Source organism: Saimiri boliviensis, chromosome 2, assembly GCF_048565385.1.
Source record: "Saimiri boliviensis isolate mSaiBol1 chromosome 2, mSaiBol1.pri, whole genome shotgun sequence".
NCBI classification, from domain to species: Eukaryota; Metazoa; Chordata; class Mammalia; order Primates; family Cebidae; genus Saimiri; species Saimiri boliviensis.
This window is the reverse complement of record NC_133450.1, coordinates 144,178,519-144,199,907: the sequence shown is the minus strand read 5'-3', so window position 1 is coordinate 144,199,907 and position 21,389 is coordinate 144,178,519. Positions and strand designations below refer to the sequence as shown.

The window sequence follows — 21,389 nt, the reverse complement described above, 5'->3', positions numbered from 1 at the left end:
TAGTTCCTTCCACGCTGGCAAGATTGACTTTTTTTCCAGGCTCGTACCTACCAAGCTTGCTTCTGCCTCAGGGCCTTTGTGGGGTTTTTTTGGTTTTGTTTTTTGGTGTTTTTTTGAGATGGAGTTTCATTCTTGTTGCCCAGGCTGGGGTGCAATGTCATGATCTTGGCTCACTACAACTACCGCCTCCTGGGTTCAAGCACTTCTCCTTCCTCAGCTTCCCAAATAGCTGGGACTATAGGCATGCGCCACCATGCCCAGCTAATTTTGTGTTTTCAGTAGAGATGGGGTTTCACCATGTTGTCCGGGCTGGTCTTGAACTCCTGACCTCAGTTGATCTACCCTGCCTCGGCCTCCCAAAGTGCTGGGATTATAGGCGTGAGCCACCACACCCAGCCCCACAGGCCCTTTGTACAAGTTCCTCTGCTAGAACATACTTTCTCAGATTTTTATGTGGCCAGCTCCTCATCGTCATGTAGGACTCAGATGTCACTCCTTACAGTGGCCTCCCCAATCACCCTATTTAAATCAGCTTTCCTAAGCATGCTCTGTGTGACGTTATCTTCTCTTACTGTGGTAATGGTTATCACCTGCCAAAATGATCAGTTTCTTGATTACGTGGTTTACCTTGAACTTCCCCCCCCAGCTGCTGACTCTTTAAGTACCAGACCTAGTGGTGGTTCTTCACCACAAAGGCTCCAGTGCCTTAAAAAGTCCATAACACAGTAGGTACTTAACATTTATTGGGTGAATTGCCTTGTTTTACAATCCTAGTATATTTGTGGTGTGTTCAAGTATTCCTCTGCCTTCAGGGATCTTAATACCTTTTCAAAAACTATGAAATGTACGGTATTACCCTGGGGCTTATGCAGAGAGGAAGGAGACTTGCCTCAACACCACAGAACTAGTAAATGCAAGCAGACAGTGATGTCCACATTTGAAATCCTGCATTTGGTTTTCAGTAGCATAATTGTTATTGGTTTGTTTCAGGTAATTTCTGTTGGTCGCAGTAGATCTTAGACTTCTGGGAACATTTGGACTAGCTCAGAACTACCACTAAAGACTTTGCTCTGGGGGACAGCTATGCTAGCTGCCCCTTGATAGACCCCTGCTTATTAACTTTAACTGAGGGATTAACATCAAGAGTAGTTGCTGTAAATATTCCTTTGGTTAAATGAAAGAGTTGATTTATTATAAAGATCACATTCAATTTCCTGCTGAGAACAAAGTAGATAAGAACTGCATACCGTTTGTTTCTGGGGGGAAATTTTTAACAGCTATGTTCTGTTCTTTCACTGATAATAAATATTAAAAGTTGAAATGGCTCTTAGAGATCACCTCCCTTTTCCTGCTGCAGGAATCCTTCTAAAATTGTTTGGACACTTCCAGTAAAGATAAGCATCTATAGATCACACATCAATTTATAGACATGAAAGTTTATAGGATGGGTGTATTCCTAAAGAATTATCAGGCTGGGCACCATAACTCACACCTTTGAGCCATGGGATTCGCCAAGTGCTATTCCCAGCAGTTTATGAGACAGGCAGGAGGATTGCTTGAGCTCAGGAGTTCAAGACCAGGCTGGGCAACATATTGAGACCTCTTCTCTATTAAAAACAAAATAAAATAGGCCTTTGGGAGGCCAAGGCAGGCAGATCACCTGAGGTCAGGAGTTCGAGATCAGCCTGTCCAACGTGGTGAAACCCTGTCTCTACTAAAAATACAAAAATTAGCTGGGTGTGGTGGTGCACGCCTGTAATCTCAGCTACTTGGGAGGCTGAGGCAGGAAAAGTGCTTGAACTCAGGAGATAGATGTTTCAGTGAGCCGAGATCACGCCATTGCACTCCAGCCTGGGTGACAACAAGAGCAAAACTCCATCCCCCCAAAAATATGAATAAATACATAAATTTAGCTGGGCATGGTGATGCATACCTGTAGTCTCAGCTACTTGGGAGGCTGAGGCTGGAGGATCACTTGAGCTTGGGAAATGGAGGCTACAGTGAGCAACGATCACGTCACTGCACTCCAGCTGGATGACAGAGCAAGACCCCTTTGTAACATTTGAGCACACAAGGCCTTTCAAATATTCTTGGGGAATTTGTTGCATAAAGGAACCCTGTGAGAAAACCTAAACGTTTTGAAGAAAGTTCTTCAATTGTTGCTGCTTTTTTTTTCTTTCTTTTTTTTTTTTTTTTGAGACGGAGTTTCGCTCTTGTTACCCAGGCTGGAGTGCAATGGCGCGATCTCGGCTCACCGCAACCTCCGCCTCCTGGGTTCAGGCAATTCTCCTGCCTCAGCCTCCTGAGTAGCTGGGATTACAGGCACGCGCCACCATGCCCAGCTAATTTTTTGTATTTTTAGTAGAGACGGGGTTTCACCTTGTTGACCAGGATGGTCTCAATCTCTTGACCTCGTGATCCACCCGCCTCGGTCTCCCAAAGTGCTGGGATTACAGGCTTGAGCCACCGCGCCCAGCCTGCTTTTTTTTTTTTTTTTCTTAAGATGTGACATGCCTATGTATTAAGTGGTGACTTTAAAATACTAATTTGTGACCGGCTGCAGTGGCTCACGCCTGTAATCCCAGCACTTTGGGAGGCCGAGGTGGGAGGATCACCTGAGGTTGAGAGTTCGAGACCAGCCTGACCAACATGGAGAAACCCCATCTCTACTAAAAATACAAAATTAGCCGGGCACAGTGACGCATGCCTGAATCCCAGCTACTTGGAAGGCTGAGGCAGGACAATCTCTTGAACCCAGGAGGCAGAGGTTGCAGTGAGCTGAGATTATGCCATTGGACTCCAGCCTGGGCAATAAGAGTGAAATTCCGTCTCAAAAAAATAAACAAATGCTAATTTGCTGTTAGAGACACATTTTTGAAAGTATTCTAAAGACAAGTTATTGAGACCAAAGGAAAACTCACTTAACAGTGAAAAGTATTTGTGCTCTTACGATGGTGCCTTACATTAATCTAGGTCAGGGGAGAAATGGGATAACAGTCCTTTAAAGAGGACGCTTGTCTTTCTCCCTCAGCTAGAGCCATGGTTTGTTACTGAGTATTTAAATCTGATTCTCTCTGTAGATTGCTGCTAAAATTGATTCAATTCCTCACTTGAATAATTCCACACCTCTAGTGGACCCCTCAGTATATGGATATGGAGTACAAAAACGGCCCTTGGATGATGGAGGTAAGTTGCCAGAAATATCTTTGCCTTTCAGGTGATAGTGAACCTGCCAGTTAAGTTTGAATTTGTCAGCCATTACCTTAGCAACTCTCTAAAGTGTCACTGTGTTGAGAGGAATTGTTGAAGGGAAGTATTCAGGATGGTTTTTCTCAGCAGTTCTTCAGCATTTGAGTTCCTATTTGCCTGGATAATACAGAAATCATTTCAGCTAGGCTCTGAGATAAAGACTTGGCCCCTGAGCAACAGCTTGGAAGTAATTTGACCTATTTGAGAATTTCGTTTGATTTAGCCCTCCGTTCTTCAGCACACATGGGAATCGAAATTCCCACTTTTCTCCAAAGAAAAGCTAAGATTTGGTGCATGACTCTCAGGAAGCTGTGGCTACATGGTAACTATCTGCAGTCTACCTGCCAGGTTTTTCACCATTCCCATTTACGACAGGCTCTTTCTAGAAGCCTCCGTTTTCTTTAATTCATTTATTTATTTGTTGTTTTGTTGGCTGGTTTATATGCCGCACTACATCCCAGAAGGAATTTGAGAACACTTAGAAGTGCCCATCACCAGCACTTTGGCACAGTACCTGTCAGATACATTTCTTCAGAGAGCTGGGACATCTGATCATATTTTGTCTTCTGTTACTGTAGAAGCGATAGTGAAGTACACTAGATGAACATGAATTTGCATGTAGTCAAGTGAGTCAGTGTCTTCTGTTGTGTTCTTTTTCTGTCGCTATGTACCCAATCATTTATGTTTGTGCATATTTCTGTGATGTATTATGTGAAACACAAAGGCGTAGAACAGTATGTATTGTGTAGTCTTTTCTCCCAAAAGTGCATGTTTTTATGTACATAGAAAAATATAATTTTGCCGTGACTCATTTCTCTGGTCTCTAGGAATTCTTGTTGTTATTGTTTTTAATCTCCCCTTGGAGATGGGATCACGCAGGCCTCAGGCTAGAGTGCAGTGGTGCAGTTGAACTCCTGGGCTCAAGTGATCTTCTCACCTCAGCCTCCCAAGTAGCTGGGGCTACAGGCATGAGCCACCACGCCTCCTACTACATTTCGAAATCCTCCAATTCATATACTTGTTCACAAATCTCAATGTCCTGAATAAACCCTATATTAAGGTTCTTTTTAGTTAAGAGTTGAAGGATTTTTCAAAATTTTATTTTGAATTTTTGTGAGTGCATAGGTGTATATATTTATGTGGTACATGAGATGTTTTGATACAGGCCTGCAATGTGAAATAAGCACATCATGGAAAATGGGGGTATCCATCCCCTCAAGCATTTATCTTTTGGGTTACAAACAACCCAGTTACTCTCTTTATTTTAAAACATAACAGTTATCACTGGCTATAGTCCCCCTGTTGTGCTATCAAATAGTAGGTCTTATTTCTTTTTTTTTTTTTTTTTTTTGTACTCATTAACCTGCTCCCCCCAGCCTCCTCAGCCCCACTCCCCTTCCCAGCCTCTGGGAGCCATCCTTCTACTGTATGTCCATGAGTTCAACCATTTTGATTTTTATATTGCACAAATAAGCAAGAACATGTGATGTTTGTCTTTCTCCGCCTGGCTTATTTCATTTAATATGATGATCTCCAGCTTCATCCATGTTGTTGCAAATGACTGAATCTCATTCTTTTTTATGAAGTATTTTTAAATAGACCCAAATAATACCTCCAAAAAGTTCTAGAGGACTGAACTTTAACCTCCTAAAGGTTAAAGAACCCTGCTTCAAGGGAGAGTTAGAAAGTTCATATTGCTAAAGAAGTGATCCGATAGCTTCTGTCAAAGAAAACCCAAGCCAAACCAAACAGCTACACAGCCTTTGGAAATCTTTAGTGCTAAGAAAAATGTGCCAGAATTCCAGCCACTTGGTCTACCTCTGCTTTTCTAAACGTTCAATCACACCATCAGCAAGACCATGAGCCTAGAAGGCTGCCAGGTAGACACGAACATACTTCCCTTCACAGGATCTGCTTATTCACATTCTTACTCTCTTAAGAGAGTGGCCCAGTGGCCTTACCCCTACCAGAAGACAGCTGATTGCCGCAGGCCTCAAATTCCACACCTGGAGAGCAGCTTGGAGAAAAAACCGTACGTGTAATCCTGTCATTTAAACAGTGCTTAGCAGAAGACGGGATTAATTTTGTTGAGCCGTAATGCAGAATGTAAGAAGCCTGAGGGAAATTCCTTGTTCAAATATAGCTCTCCAGCTGACTTGAACAACAACAACAAAAAATACAGTCTCTTATTACGTAAGACCAAGTGTCCTGGGATGATGAGAGATTCGGCATGGCACAGAAATGTTCTTTCTTGCTTGCTGTAAGAGGGCTTAATATTTAGAGGGAGGTGGCCGGGCGCGGTCGCTCAGGCCTGTAATCGCAGCACTTTGGGAGGCCGAGGCGGGTGGATCACAAGGTCGAGCGATCGAGACCAACCTGGTCAACATGGTGAAACCCCGTCTCTACTAAAAATACAAAAAATTAGCTGGGCATGGTGGCGCGTGCCTATAGTCCCAGCTACTCAGGAGGCTGAGGCAGGAGAATTGCCTGAACCCAGGAGGCGGAGGTTGCGGTGAACCGAGATCGCGCCATTGCACTCCAGCCTGGGTAACAAGAGCGAAACTCCATTTCAAAAAAAAAAAAAAAATATTTAGAGGGAGGAAAAAGAGAAACCATGGTCATTTTCTGTTTGTAAAGACTTATTCTTCAAAAGGCAGACTTGGAAAAAATTATGGTTATCAAAACAAAGAAATGAAAATACACGATATAATAATGAACCCGAGGTTTTAAGTGAGATTCCGGACCTACTGGGCAATCTTAGCCAAGTCAGCTACATCTGCCTATGACCCAGTTCTCTTTATCAACATGGATAATCTCTTTATTGGTGCTGATTTCTTTCAAATGTGTGTGCAGTGGACTAATGGGAGAAAAATGTCTGCAAAATGCCAGAGGGTTTCATTTGCAAATACTCAGGTATTCCTTATGCAGAGGACAGCAGATACCTGCTCACTGCAAGCACAAGCTTTAACACTTCAACTCCAGGCAGTGGGTGAAAAAAACAAGGCTGAATTGTGAAATTGTTGTGAAAGGCTGAATGAGTTGTGAAATGTATTGATCTTGATTTCTGGAAACACTGGGCCACAGAGACACTGTCCATTAATGAGATGTGTGCACAGAGGCAGACAACTTAGTTTGGTTTTTATGTTGCTGACTCCTAAGAGGAACAAAAGCTTGCTTGCCCTGAAAAGGTGAAAAGACTACTTTGCGTTACAGCTTTCTGCTAAGGCAGAAACACAGATAATGCAGTCATCCCTATTTGGTCTAGGGAATCACAAACACCAGTCAAATGTAAAAAGATCACACATTTTGGAGAAGCAGGATTATCTTAGTTCCGGTGGCCCCTGGGTGAGTTTTCTGTTTTGTGGTCATAAATGCTTTGTAAATAGACAAGAATTTTTACAGTCAAATGAGTGCTGTCCCCTTAAAGTCTTCAATGTGAGTCTAAAGAATTTTCTCCAAAAGTCTCCCACATCTAAAAACAATGACCATCTCCTCTTAGAATTCCCAAAGATGCCCAGCATGGTGGCTCACACCTGTAATCCCAGCTTTCCCAGTGGTGGAAAAACTTGAGCCCAGGCATTCAAGGCCAGCCTGGGCTGAACATAGCAAAATCATGTCTCTTGAAATACATATTTCAAGTTTTTTTTTTTTTAAGGTGCTAGGCAGTGAAACAGGGAAGGAATTTGTTCCTGGTATAGAAAGGGATTTGGGTCAATTGTGTTTCGGGGAGTGGCAGTTTTGAGCTGGCTGTTGGAACACTGTTCATGAGCCTGCTTAAACCCCAGAAGCAGAATTGAGAGCTTAGTTTGAAAGCCTGTCTGGATGCCTCTCCCTGGGAAGCTCAATCAGCAGTCCCTCCACCACCCTCCAGCTTTGGATCAGGCCATTTTCACCTTTTGCATCTTCAGTCTTGACACCCACATGTTCCAGCAGTCTTTGAGCTGTACCCTTGGCATCCTACCAGTTCAGGAATCTGCCTTCTACTCTCAGTTGTGGCACCTTTTCCATCCAGTGCTTCTCTCATGCTATAGCTGGAGCCTCCCTGGAGTCAGTCCAACCAGTTTCATTCCTCCAGGAGCCAGAGAGGTGCAGATCTTCCAACCTGGCTATCGCCTGCCCTCCCTGCTGGGCTCGTCCCCGCGTGGCACTCTGTGGAGCAGCCTGGCCGCTGGCTCTTTTGCTCTCCCCGCCCAGCTCTTACCTGGCCAGCTCCTGCTCAGCCAACTTCCTCCTAGAAACCCATCCTCTTCCTTACCTTATGACTTTCTTCAGTGCTCAGCCCACATGCCACCTAGCCTCTTGGTCTGTCTTCCCTCCCTCCTCCCTCGCTTCCTTCCTTCCTTTCCCCCTGCTTCTCCCTTTTTCACACACCCACCTGACCAGTGGATATTGCCATATCCTTCCCTGAATTTCTAAAGCAGCGTATTTACCCTCTGCTCAGGGCAGACGACACCCCCGCCTTCCTTCTGCAGTCACTGGGTCCCGCCATGCACCTCTCCTGTTAGAACCTAGAGATGTGACCGTAAGACTGACTTCATTTCCCATGAACTCCTCATGCCCAAAGTTCCCCCTTGTTTGATATGATTTGCATTTTAAATTTTTTGGAAAAGTGGTTCCAAATTTAAGAGAATAGTATTAGCTAAGTGGTTTGGAAGTGCAAATTTAAATGTATTCTAAATTAGAGATTAGCAAGGTTATTCTTTCCACTTTTTTGAGATGGAATCTAGTTTCAGTCGCCTGTGGGCTGGAGTGCAGTGGCATGATTTCGGCTCACTGCAACCTCCGCCTCCCAAGTTCAAACAATTCTCCTGCCTCAGCCTCTCGAGTAGCTGGGATAACAGACGCTTGCCACCTCGCCCGGCTCATTTTTGTATTTTTAGTAGGAAGGGGTTTCACCGTGTTGGCCAGGCTGGCCTTGAACTCCTGGCCTCAGGTGATCCGCCCACTTAGGCCTCCCAAAGTGCTGGGATTACAAGCATGAGCCACTGTTCCTGACCTTAAGCTTTAAGGTGTTTTTGTTTTGTTTTGTTTTAAAGACAGAGTCTCACTCTTGCTGAGGCTGGAGTGCAGTGGGGCAATCACTGATCACTATGGTGTCTATCTCCCAGGCTCATGTGATCCTCCCACCTCAGCCTCCTACATAGCTGGGACTACACTGCATCTAGCAATAAGCTTTTTTATAAAGGACCAGGTAGTAAGCATTTTAGGGGCCGGACAGGGTGACTTATGCTTATAATCCTAGTACTTTGGGAGGCTGAGGTGGGAGGATTGCCTGAGCCTGAGAGTTCAAGACCACAGTGAGCAGTGATTACACCATTGCACTCAGCTTGGGCGACATAGTCATCTCAAAACAAAAATTAATTTAAGCTTGCATGCTGCATATCCCACCTACTAAGCTGTGCTATTGGGGTTCAAAAGCAGCCATAGAGTCTACATAAACAAATGAGCATGGCTGTGAGCCAATAAGATACTTCATGGAAGCGGGCAGCTGGCCCTCAAGCTTAATTTGCCAGCCCTCATCTAAAATCAGCCTCATCAGGTGATTAACATTTTCTTCATCTTGAGTTAGGGAAGTGTATAGAGAGTACCCCTCCTTCAGCTTCTTTAAACAAATCTCCCATCTCATGTTTGGCTAACTGCCCTGACCACCTGAAACAAGTGATTGCCTATGTTCGCCCAGCGCTGATGGACAGACGGAGAGTCCCTTCCCGTTTGCCCCTCTGTATCTCTCCTGATGAAGAGCAAAGCCCTTCTAGTTCTCTTCCCCAGGAGAGTTTTAGGGAATCCTGTCCCCTTGAACTTTTTCAGTTGAGCTAAGCAGACCTCACCGTTTCCCTGTGCTCTGCGTAGAGGGTGGCACCAAAACCAGGACTTCGGAAGAGCGCAGTGCAGTGCTGTCCTCCCCACCGGGGTGGCAGGGGAAGGCCGCGTGCGGGGCTTTGCAGTTACACCTGCCTCTTCGGCCAAAGACTCGTCTTTGCTATTTATGTGGCACCTTTTTCCCCGCTTTTTATTCCTTTTACTTCATGCCCTGCTGAAGAACAGCACCTTTTACAGGGTACCACACTTTCTAATTTTGATCATACAGCTGCTCCCTGTTTACTCATGACTTCGTTTTCCATGGTTTCAGTTACCCATGGTCAACCACTGCCGAAAATATTAAACAAAAAAATTCTAGAAATAAACAATTCCTAATTTTTAAATTGTCCGCCATTCTGAGTAGCACGATGAAGTCTTGTCCCATCCTCCCTGGGCGTGAATCATCCCTTTGCCCAGTGTGTCCACACTGTGTACACTGCCCACTCACCAATGTATAGGAAAAAATGTAGCGTCTGCAGGGTTCGGTACTGTTCATGGTTTCAACCGTCTCCCAGCGATCTTGGGACATATCCCTCATGGATGAGGGGAACTGCTGTATTCTTATGGGGTAAAGGATGAATTCTGGGGTGTACTATCAGATGAGTGATTTGCAGGAAGAGTGAAATGGACTGTTTCCGTGATCCTTTCCACGCTTTGTTTTAGTACTTGTGGCATAGGGTAAGGACTGAAAAGGAGGTGAGGAAGGCTGAAAAAGGGAATGAGGAGAAAAAGGCATTTGACAATCCCAGCCCTTCAGGAGAGAAAGGAGGTACAGATGCTAGCAGGTGGTGAGAGCCATGACGCCAGGACCCCTGCCTGTGACCTGCACACCAGTCTCCACTCCGGAAAGAGGAAAGTGAACCTCAGAGATGTTGATACTTTCTCTGAATGGGGGGTGATGACAGATGCTGGAAAGATGAAAAGCCAAGACCGAAACCTAGTTCCTGAGTAGGAGGGGTTGGGAGGGAGGTTTGTCTTTTGTGAAGAGGGAGGAGGTAAAGTGAGACTGGGATGTGGTCAAGCAGTTGTCGTCAAGGGTGGATGAAAGCTTTCCAGGGGCAGATAGGCATGGGCACACTTCCCAGGGTCCTTTTACAGCTCCTTGCCTCCTGTCTGCCCTTGCCCCTAAAACGGGCCTCTCTGAGAGTCTCGTCTGCCCGGGAAGGTTACGCCCTTTCTGCCATTCCCCAATTTTGGTATATGGTGGGCAGTCACTTGGCATGGAAAAATCCTCAAACAGTGGGACCAGGCAAGAATTCTAAATGGAGAATCCCTAGGTAACAATGTGTAGAGCCTTGGTAGGCTAGGTAGAAGAGAGGCTGAGTGTGTGGTGGCTCACGCCTGTAATCCCAGCGCTTTGGGAGGCTGAGCTGGGAGGATCACCTGAGGTCAGGAGACCGGCCTGGCCAACTTGGCAAAACCCTGTCTCTACTAAAAACACAACAAGAAGCCGGACATGGTAGCACACCCCTGTAATCCCAGTTACTCAGGAGGCGGAAGCACGAGAATCATTTGAACCCAGGAGGCAGCGGTTGCAGTGAGCCGAGACCACATCACTGCAGCGTAGGTGGCAGAGCAATACTCTGTCTTCTAAAAAAAGAAACAGTGAAGGGGACAGGGTCTGGTTTTATCCAGCTGACAACTCCTGGCAAAGGCTCTGTGCCCTGCTCCCACCCCAGCCACCTTCATTTGTTTCTTCCTCCCTCCCTTCACCCATCTATCCATTTTAGGATTATAATTCAGAAGTGAGATCATGGTCACATGGGTACATATATGTAAGTTGGAAAAAGGCAGTGAGAGTTTTCCCCTTGGCAAATATCATCTGACTGGTTGGTTGACAGTTGGCTTAGCTAGCTAGTTAAAATAGTAGACATTTTCTGCAAAGATGAGTGAGCTAAACCTGTGGCATCAGTGTTAGGACAGATACAACTTGAACTCAGATACAATGCTTGTTACATTCTTCGCAGCTGTTAATAGGGAAGAAAAGTAGTTGCCAAATTAAAAGAGGATTCATAAGTTTCCAGAGTTCAGCTTGATGGAACAGCCTCTCTGGAGTACAGTGTTACAAAACTAAACACGCACTTACCACACAATCCACAACCGCACTCTTGGGCCTTTATCCCCAGGAAATGCAGATGTTCACCCAAGAGCCTATTCACATAGCGGCTTTATTCATAATAGTCCCAAACTGAAAACAGCCCGTCCATCCTTCAGCTGGTGAATGGTTCTGCTGTGCTACAGCCATACCGTGGAATAGTACTCAGCAGGAAAATGGAACAAATGCTGGGTGCATCCAGCAACTTGGATGAATCTCCAGGGAATTATGCCAAGTGCCAAAAGCCAATCCCCAAAAAAACGACAAACTGCATGATCCCCTTTACTTAACCTTTTGGGAATGGAGAACAGATGAGTGGTTGCCAGGGGTTAGGGATTATGTTGGGGGAGAAAAGATCAGAGTCGGAAGAGAGTCTGAAGCTTAAAATCCTACTGCTGTAGGTAAGGAAACCAGTGTCTGGGTAAGTGGCTTGACCAAGGCCAGATAGATACATGGTAAGAGACAGAGGGAGGTTGAACCAGGGTCTCTGTCTCATGTGCGTAATAGTATCGTACTTAAACCTGTGGACTTCAGAGTCTGATAGATCTGGGTTTGAGTTCCAGCTTTGCTCATTGTTAGCTGTTTGACCCTGGGCAGACTCCTTAACGTCTCTGAGCCTCTGTTTCCTTATCTGTAAAATGGACCTGATGATACCTGCCTCATGAGATTATCATGAGGGTTATATCATGTTATTTTCAAACTTTAAGAAATATTATTTCACTCTCGGGTTGGGCGTGGTAGCTCACACCTGTAATCCCAGCACTTTGGGAGGCCAAGGCAGGCGGATCACGAGGTCAGGAGATTGAGACTATCCTGGCCAATATGGTGAAACCCCGACTCTACAAAAATTAGCCAGGAGTTCCAGCTACTTGGAAGGCTGAGGCAGGGGAATCGCTTGAACCCAGGAGGTGGAGACTGCAGTGAGTTGAGATCATGCCACTGCCCTCCAGCCTGGCAACGGAGTGAGACTCCACTGTGATAGCTTGACGCATATTGCAAAGTTGGGTATATTTCCCAGTGCTTGTTTTGTTTCTTTTGGAGGAGGGAAAAAAATGAAATATTTTTTCCTCTTCACTAATAGGGAAAAATTTGTGTCTGATCACCTTTTTTTTTTTTTTCTTTCCTATTTGTTTTATTTACTTTTGAGATAGTTTTTCTATCTCAACCATAGTCAACCATACTGGAGTGCAGTAACATGATCTCGGCTCACTGCAACTTTTGCCTCCTGAGTTCATTGTGCGTCGGCCTCCCTTACAGATGTGCACCTTAAAACCCAGCTAATTTTTTTATTTTTTAGTAGAGACAGGGTTTCGCTATGGTGGCCAGGCAGGTCTTGAACTCCTGGTCTCAAGTTATCTGCCCGCCTTGGCTTCCCAGAGTGCTGGGATTACAAGCATGAGTGACCGCACCCAACCTGACCACCTTTTTTATTTTTTAAAGATGATTATTAAAATTGGCAGAGTATTACTCTTGAGAAAGAATTTATGATCTTGTAGAATGACATACAGCCCCAGCAGTTCATTAGTGCACAGGGTAAACAAGAGCTACACTGCATATGCTGGAATTGCACCAAGGGGAACTTCTGAAGCAAAAAGATGCATTGTCAACCAGCGCACACCATTAGTGGAAACAGGACTGCTTTTACTCACTATTTTTTCTTTTTTACAGGAAAATGAGTGTCGTTCCATTCAATGGAACATGATAGGTGTTCCCATCTGCCTCCTCAGTGTGACCCCTCCTCATTGTGCAGATTGAGGAGAGGTCCATGTCCCCGAAGCTGGACATGGAAGTTGGCCATATGAGTACCCAGTGTGCCTTATCTAACTGCTGGTTTTCGTTTTTAGGCACCACGTGGGAATGTCCCAAAGGAATGAAAAGAAACTTGAATCGCGTGTTTCAGCCTTGGGCTCTCGCATTTGCATGGAGGAGGGAAATGATTTACCTTCCTAAGCACCCACCAGCTCAGAGTTGACTCTGGACTTGAACCTGATTTCCGCTCAGTTCTCAGTAGCCCCCCCATCTGTTTGTGGGAGGATAGTGTGTACATTTTCATCTCCGGTCATGATGAGCGCCTCCACGGTGGCTGGCAGCAATTGTGTCGTGTGCATGGCACCTGTGACACATACTTTGCCAACAAAAAGGGATTGCCATTTTTGTGATGAGCCCAGAATTTCAAATGGCTTTTGAAAGGAACCCTCTGAATATTCTCGTGAATCTCAGGAAGTTCTTTATGGTAGCAGCACTGCCCTTTACTCTGTTCCTGTGGCTTTTCTGGCTGAGACAGAAATTTCTGAAGATCATCAGCTCTTAGAGATTCTTTACCAAATAACACAGTGGACCAGAGCCCACAGTGCGGCCTCATTTCCCCAGTTCAGGAATGCTGAGCACCTCTTCTTCCCGTGTTCTCATCATTTCAAGACATTTTAGTTCTTCTGGCATGACTAGGTTTTTTTTACCCACTAAGGGGAATACTGATAGCAATTTGGGAAGCTGAGCTTGACCCATAAATAGGGACAGCTATCCAGGCTCACGGGCACTCTGCTGTTGAGATTCTCCTTTGGTGTGTTTCTTTTCCTCCCCACTGCCCTAGGTGGCCAACATCCCTGCCTCAGGAATGTCTCAGCCCCAACATCATTCAAGGGCTGAGTCTTTGACGAGAATTCCTTTCTTGAGCTGGTGATTGTCCAGTTTTCATGCAAAATGGGAATTATGACCACTGCCTGTTCCAAGCCAGAATGTTATATTCAAACGGATATGCAAAAAGAAAAATTTTTTTTTTTTTTTTTGAGACGGAGTTTCGCTCTTGTTACCCAGGCTGGAGTGCAATGGCGCGATCTCGGCTCACCGCAACCTCCGCCTCCTGGGTTCAGGCAATTCTCCTGCCTCAGCCTCCTGCAAAAAGAAAATTTTAAGAGTCAATAGAAAACAATTCTCTTATCCCTGAGATAAGCAGATTAATAGTGTCTAGTGTCAATATTTTGGCTGTAGACCATTATCTTGTTATTGATCCAGAAGAAATACGGTATTGACTCAGGAGCTTTGTTTACTTTTTGCTAGCATTGTTTTGCTTTTCTTTTTCTTCTTTTTAAATGTCATGGTCTGGTTTTTTTCCTTTGTCTCTTTACTGTCCAGTCAGAGAATGACAGCAGTGAGTTTAAGCACAAGAAGAGCAGTTGGCTCTCTATTTTAGATGTATTTCAGCTGTCAAACCATTTCACTCTCTGTCCTCAAGTTGGTATCATCGATCCTTTCTGACTCATCTCATGTCCTTGTAATAACTTTCCCTAAAGCTGTATCTCTGAATCCCCTTTTCAGCATCTTGGAAGGTGCATTCAGTTCTTTTTTTTTTTTAAAGATGGGGTTTCACCGTGTTGGTCAGGCTGGTCTTGAACTCCCGACCTTAGGTGATCCGCCCGCCTTGGCCTCCAAAGTGCTTGGGTTACAGGCGTGAGCCACCGCGCCCGGCCCTGCATTCAGTTCTTTGTGATATGTTTAGGATTGGTACTTTTCATTGTCTGCTGACTGTGTTTCTTGAGCTACATTTTCCAAAAGACAAACACCACAGAATCATTTTTGCTGATGGCTGGTGAAGGAGACACTCATCAATAGCTGAAAGAGTAGAAACTGGAACAAACAGCTTAGCTAAAGTGGTTTTGTGGGAATGTGATTACCAAGTTGATTTTAATAAGTAGAGGCAGTTTGGCACTGTTGTCTCTGTGAAATGGGCTTGAAAGGCATTGCTCGTTCTTAGTGTCTGCTGCACACGGACTGCTGTGGTGGGTCTGTGACGAGGCCTGTGGAGGGAGGAGGCCGGATCCTCTCCCTAAGATGCTTAAGCTGTTGGTGGGGGGGCCGGGGGAGCGTCTCCTCCCCCGTGGCCAGGAGCATATGTGCACGTTCTTCATGACTACAGCTGCTGTGGAGCAGTCTTTGACAATGCATCCACGGAGGTTAAATCTTCTCATTTGTTTTTAAAAGAGAAAGAAGGATCTGTCTCCATCTTTACATTGAGTTTGGATCCAGAGCTGGAGGGAGGTGGGAAGGTAGAGGGATTTAGGCTAGCAGGATTTTCTCCCAGGCCTCTCAGCATGTGGACACACAGATCAATTTCTTATCCTGTGTTCAGCTGGACACTGGGTTAGAAACTGTGTTGATCAAGATGTCCCCTCCTGTTTCATATCATATAACGCATTCATTTCAGCCACTGAGCCTAAATTACTGTTTGCTTTCTTTCTCCTTTCCCCCGCTCCCCACCCCCGCCCCTGAAATGGTAAGAATGGTAAGGATGAAGTTAGTTTATCCGCACTAATGCTTTGATTTTTTTCTCTCTCTCTTTCTCTTTGCCACAGTAGGTAACCAGTTAGGGGCCTTGGTACATCAAAGGTAAGCAGTGGGTTATGTTTTATTATTTATTGATCATTTCTAATTGTTTATTGATCCGCCATCTGTACTAGAGTGCTAGGAAGTCAGAGGTTGAGAGTGTGAAAAACCACGGGTTAGGCTTCTTTAAGACTCGAGGTTGTTTTTTTTTTTTTTTTTTTTTTTTTTTTTTTTTTTTTGAGATGGAGTTTCGCTCTTGTTACCCAGGCTGGAGTGCAATGGCGCGATCTTGGCTCACCGCAACCTCCGCCTCCTGGGTTCAAGCAATTCTCCTGCCTCAGCCTCCTGAGTAGCTGGGATTACAGGCACGTGTCACCATGCCCAGCTAATTTTTTGTATTTTTAGTAGAGACGGGGTTTCACCATGTTGACCAGGATGGTCTTGATCTCTCGACCACGTGATACACCCGCCTCGGCCTCCAAAAGTGCTGGGATTACAGGCTTGAGCCACTGCGCCCGGCCCCAAGACTCGAGTTTTTTGCCAGCCATTTCCAAGATAGTGTCAGCTCAGGGGTAAACTAATATAAGGCATTAAAAGTCAGCCATTATTGCAGTAACTTAAAATACTTGTAGAAGATTGGAGTTGCTCTTTCTACCAATGTACATTTAATTGAAAAGGAAAGAATGAGATTTTCCTACCTGGTTTTGTGGTGTTCCAAGTATTTTATTAATCTTCAACCCCTTCACCTGAGAAGAGACACCTTGAAGTGTGAGGGTTGGGCGCTCACAAGAGAATGCTTTGGGTGCCCAGGGAGTGTGCGTGGGAGGCCAGAAGCCAGGATTCCATCCCTCCAAAGGGATAGGGACTTGCCAGAGAGCCTCAGCCCTGCTGATTCTGTGTTTCTGTGCTAAACGTTGAGGATTTAAGAGAGATACAGCAAGAGCCCTGACTTTTACAAAGGCCAGTCTGTAAGATGGGATATTTGTGGTCACAGTGACCCTTGTGAAACCACTTCAAAAAGGAAAAAATATACAAGGAACTCTGCCGCAGTTTCTCTTCTGGAAGGATGAATTTTGTGCCGTGTATCTGCTGCTCTAACATATCCTTAACCTTCTTTCAGCATTCTGTCATCTTGTATTCTGCCTAGATGTTTGGGAGTGTCTAGAAATCACCAGGCATCAGTTAGACAAAAGATTTGTCCTGGGTTTTTTTTTTATTATTGTTTGTTTGTTTTGTTTGTTGATGAATTAAAAAACTTAAATGAGGTGATTATTATTATCAAATGCTGGCTTTCCTATAAAGCCATAACTAGTCAGGATTTTTTTCTCCAAGGTGTTTACACTTTATACCTTAGACAGATTTCAGCCTTGCATTTAGATTAGAACATTTTCATCCTGGAAACCCAGAGCAGTTTATCGTGGTATGTTTCTTCCTCAGAGTCAGCTAAAGTCATTCCTCAGGGCCAAGAGCCGCCCGGGCTTTGTGACATTTGGTATTGCAGTAGTGTCGAAGCCCCTCTAGTCAATTTTCAGGTCATATTTTCCGAAAGTAGACAGCTTATGCTACATATGATGTGAGCAGCAGCCTCCTGGCTACATGTACAGAAGCCCTGCCATCCATCCCTCACAGCAGAGTCGGGAAGCACATCCTGACAGGGACCTGGCTTCTGCATGACGCGCTGGGACACCGAGGCTTGGCATTCACACCCATGGCGTTACTGATTAGGAAGCTGGGAATGAATTGCCTGATTTGGGGAGGACGCATGTACCCCAAGAGGTGGAGAGAATCCCGTCTTGCACATAAGCTTGAGAACGTAAACTCCACAAGGAGAAGACTGTCTGTTCCCATCAAAATGATACGGTGGCAAGTGCTGTTAATGCTATTGCATTTCTTCTAAGTGCTGCACTTTCCTGAAAAACATGCACTTACTCAGTCCTTTCCATGATGGGTAAAAATCCAGCTGTGTGAGAGATGTTTAAAAATGCTTGCTTTTTTTTTTTTTTTTAACTACTTGCATTTAGCATCCTCCCAAGGTAAATGTTAGATTTAATTGCTTTCTGGGGTGTTGGGCAAATTGGACATTGTCCACAATACACTGTATGGCAGATTTGAAGGTTTGTTTGAAAAAACCAGTGCAGTAGTAGTTTTTTGTTTTATGTTTTTTGTTTTTTTTTAAAAAAAGGCACATAATGGATGGGATAGCATTTAACAGAAGTACCTTGCAGAGTAAGTGAGGTAATTACTCTGTCCTGGTCAGCACTGATTACGTCTCCATCAGATGCTGGTTCCATTGGGGCATCTCACCTTAAAAAACAGACATAAATTAAAAGGGAGGCCAGAAAACAAGACAAAGATAAGGAAACAAGGAAGGTCGAAGAAAAGTTGGGTATTTCTTCATCCAGAGAGGACTCCATAATAGAAGTTTAAACCTCTCCCACGGCCCCGGACGACCTTTCAGCGACCAGGGATTGATGACCCGTTGAGTAGAAAGCACCTCACCAGGCAGAATGAGGCAACACTGTATGAAGAGAAGGCAGCTGTTAGAGGAGCTGATGGTTTCATGAAAACCCAGAGGTTTCTTCCTCTGACACAAGGAAATGGGAGGCTTAGATCTCTGGGAGGAATGATTGACCAGAGGGCTTATTAAGTTACACTCTTTGTAGATGGTGGTAGATTTGTTGGCTAAGTGGGCCTGATGTGTTTTAAGCTTTTATCTTGCAACATGGCCAGTATGGGCAGTTTGGGGACCTAAAATGGCTACAAAATTCTGTATGCTATATTTTTTCTAAAATGTTCTTTGTTTTTAGGACAGTAATAACGGAAGAATTCAAAGTGCCTGACAAAATGGTTGGATTTAGTAAGTATCCGTGTGGTCTACTTTTTCCCTGATTCCTGTCTCGTCTTTTTTCCTCTCTTTTTTTCTGAGCTCCTTTGCCAGGATGTTCTTTTTGTTATAATCTCTCGCGAGTGTCACCTGTAGTAGAAGGCTTTGCACGTGCCATTCCCTACAGCCCTGAAATGCTGCAGGTCGGTTCAGGCTGAGGGAGAAAGCAGAGCATTGGGCTGTGGGTGCCCCCCGTTTCCCCACCTCTCCTCACCTCAGCTAGAATATCCTCTGCCTGTAGGCTTTTCACACAGGCTTTCTGCTGCCATCCTGCCCAAAGAGTGGAGATGGGCTCACTGGGCCAACGCGATGTGTAGGGTGTGAGCCAAGCATAACAGTTTATGGCATTAATTGGGTCATTCACGCATGCATGGTGAAATATGGAATGGGGGCTTGTATTCTGACCCTGTTCAATTTGTTTCAGTTATCGGCAGGGGAGGTGAGCAGATTTCACGGATTCAAGCAGAATCTGGTTGCAAAATTCAGATTGCTTCAGGTAAGGGCTTTTAAAAAAATCGATATCAATTTGATAGAAATCAGTATTTTGCAAAAATGTTCAGATTCGGTACTTTGCTTGTTGCTTGGGTAAGTAGATGCGATTGATGTTTTCCTTGCACTTCTGGAGTTGAACTCCCAGATGAGAACCAGAAGGGTCAGAGCAAAGGTGGGCCCGGAGATAAGGCCTTCTGTGTGGCTTCTGGGGTAAACGCTCCCTCGGCTCTGTGGCCAGCCATGGCCCCTTCCCAGACACCTGCCACTCTATGACCTGATGTTTTCTGCACCAGAATGTTATGCCAGACACAGTGGCATAGTGGGGTCTGTAGGAATCCTATGGCTTTGGCGTCACTCCTTGACTGCACACTGGCTCCCCTTGATGTGACTGTCCCTTCCCTTTTTGGGAAGAGGATAGTTGGGGGTCATGGCTGAATTAGCACTCACTGAACATGTTTTAGGACCTTTCCTAGCTGGGTCCATTTGACCATGCAATATGGAGAGAGATGGAGTGAAGAACAATTTTTATTTTATTTATGGTTTTATCATCTAATTTGAGTTTGACCTCTTTCCATTGCAGAGGAAGGAGTTTGAAGGACATTTGGCTAGAGAAATGTTTGTCATTTAAAAAGATACTTATTACAGTGTCTTGAAGGCAGTAACTCCTGTTAGCTATTTCTCTTTTATTTTTATGAGGAAGGATTTTAAGAAGCAAATTTTTGGGAACAAAATGAGGCATCGTGGTGTGGTGTTGGAAAGTAATGTGTTTCTCTTGTTAAGTGGCCCTGTTCCACATAGATGTCACTGATCTCTTGGGACATTCCTGCAGTAACTGGTCTGGTCCTGATGTGCATGTCATTAGGTTCCTTCCTAGTGTACTAGCTTATTAGCCGTGTGCAGACAAATGACCATTAAACTACAGATGGAGAGACTGAGAAATAGCCCAATAAAGTGACTTAACTACTAGCATGCGAGTGGGTCAGAAGTGCAGCTGAGACATATCAGGACCAACTCAAACCTCTGTTGTGTCCTTCTGGCTTCCCCTGTGGGCCTTGTTTCTACGTCAAGAACCTAGGGTGGAGCTACCAGCTTAATATTCTGTCCACAGTGGAAGCAAACTGTCTTTTTCTGGGAGCCTGGGCCTCTGCGGGGCTGACATAGGAAGCCCCTAGAGAGACAGTCTGTACAGGGCAGAGGTGCGTGTGCCCGATGCCCACCAACACCCTCATCTTCTTGATTCTTCTTATAGAGAGTTCTGGGATTCCAGAGAGGCCCTGTGTACTTACCGGAACCCCAGAAAGTATTGAGTAAGTTTATTTTATTTACTTTTTCTTTCACTCTTCTTCCTCCTTCCCCAAATGGGGAGAAATGGAAGGGCAACACTGTTATTGAACACTGTCAATCTGTGCTGCAGTCTGGCCACACAGGCAAATAATTCTCTAGGGAAGAAAATCTGGGAGGTTACTGTGCCAGGGGTTTTTCTGTCACCTTAAATCCATGAGGTATCGCCTTTGTTCTAAACCCCACAGCTGTCATAACATCTCCTTCAAACCAGGGTCTCAGGAGTGTCCATTCACCCCACCTGAATGCTCTAATTAACTTACTTCTTCCTTGTTTTAACACCTCCTTCACCTGAGCAGGTCTGGATTAGTAAGCCAGTCACTTGGTGTACCACTGAGAATCCTGGTACCAGGTCTTTTGGCCGGGGCCGATCCTGTTACCCTTCTGATATTTGTGAACCAAATGAATCAACTCTTCATGACCTTTGCTCTACTCAGAGGGCCGTACAGACTGGCCAGAGGATGTCTTGCCTTTCGGCGCCCTTGCGACAGCCTTAAGACTAACATCGCTTTCCTGTCCTGTTACTCACATGCTCAGAACCGTATGCCGGGTGCAGGCCTCAGAAATCCAAGGATCTCCCGGGAAAGGGGAACGTACTGCCTTAGAGCCTGCTCGCTGTCCTTCTTTAGTCTACGGAGCAGCGCTGCATTTGGGGATGGGGTGCTAAGATTATATCTGGCTCAATAGGTAGGGTTGTTTTATTGTTTCCACTGCTCAGGGAGTCTAGATGAGCTTAAATTCTCTTGTTCTGCCATCACATTGCAAGCAGTGAACCAGAATAAATATCGCTGGCAGGTGTGCATTACAGGGCAAGCTGGATGGTTTTGCTGAAGTCAAGGCATTTTTCTTCCAACACAGGTTAATCTAGTACACTAGCAAAATACTAAAAAGCTGCTGTAACTGCGGAGATACACGAAGCTGGTTCTGTGCACAAAGGCTCAACACTACGAAAGCAACATCTGTTTCCTGCCTTTCTTTTCTTCCTACTCTTCTAACCATTCCTGCTTCGTGTCTGCCCAGGGAGCGGAGGCGGTGGGATTCTAACTTTAGGAGGAAACAAACTGCGTTTTCTTCAGTGAACAGCACAGCCAGCCTGTTTAGTAGCTGAATTCTTCTCCATTAGAGAAGCCAAAAAGCAGATTGCGTGTG

The 21,389-nt window shown here is 45.0% G+C and overlaps 1 protein-coding gene across 4 annotated transcripts in view; it reads left to right on the top strand.

Moving 5' to 3' along the window:
• The window catches only part of FUBP3 (far upstream element binding protein 3), a 58,676-nt gene that overhangs the window by 14,182 nt on the left and 23,105 nt on the right, over positions 1-21,389 (top strand). For 3 of the 4 annotated variants that reach the window (XM_039461419.2, XM_039461421.2, XM_074394617.1), the window contains exons 2-6: positions 3,081-3,186; positions 15,553-15,586; positions 18,331-18,380; positions 18,832-18,903; positions 20,149-20,206. In XM_039461419.2, coding sequence (XP_039317353.1) covers positions 3,081-3,186; positions 15,553-15,586; positions 18,331-18,380; positions 18,832-18,903; positions 20,149-20,206 — 320 coding nt within the window. The remainder of the gene's footprint in view (positions 1-3,080; positions 3,187-15,552; positions 15,587-18,330; positions 18,381-18,831; positions 18,904-20,148; positions 20,207-21,389) is intronic. The other variant, XM_039461420.2, reaches the window with a different exon arrangement.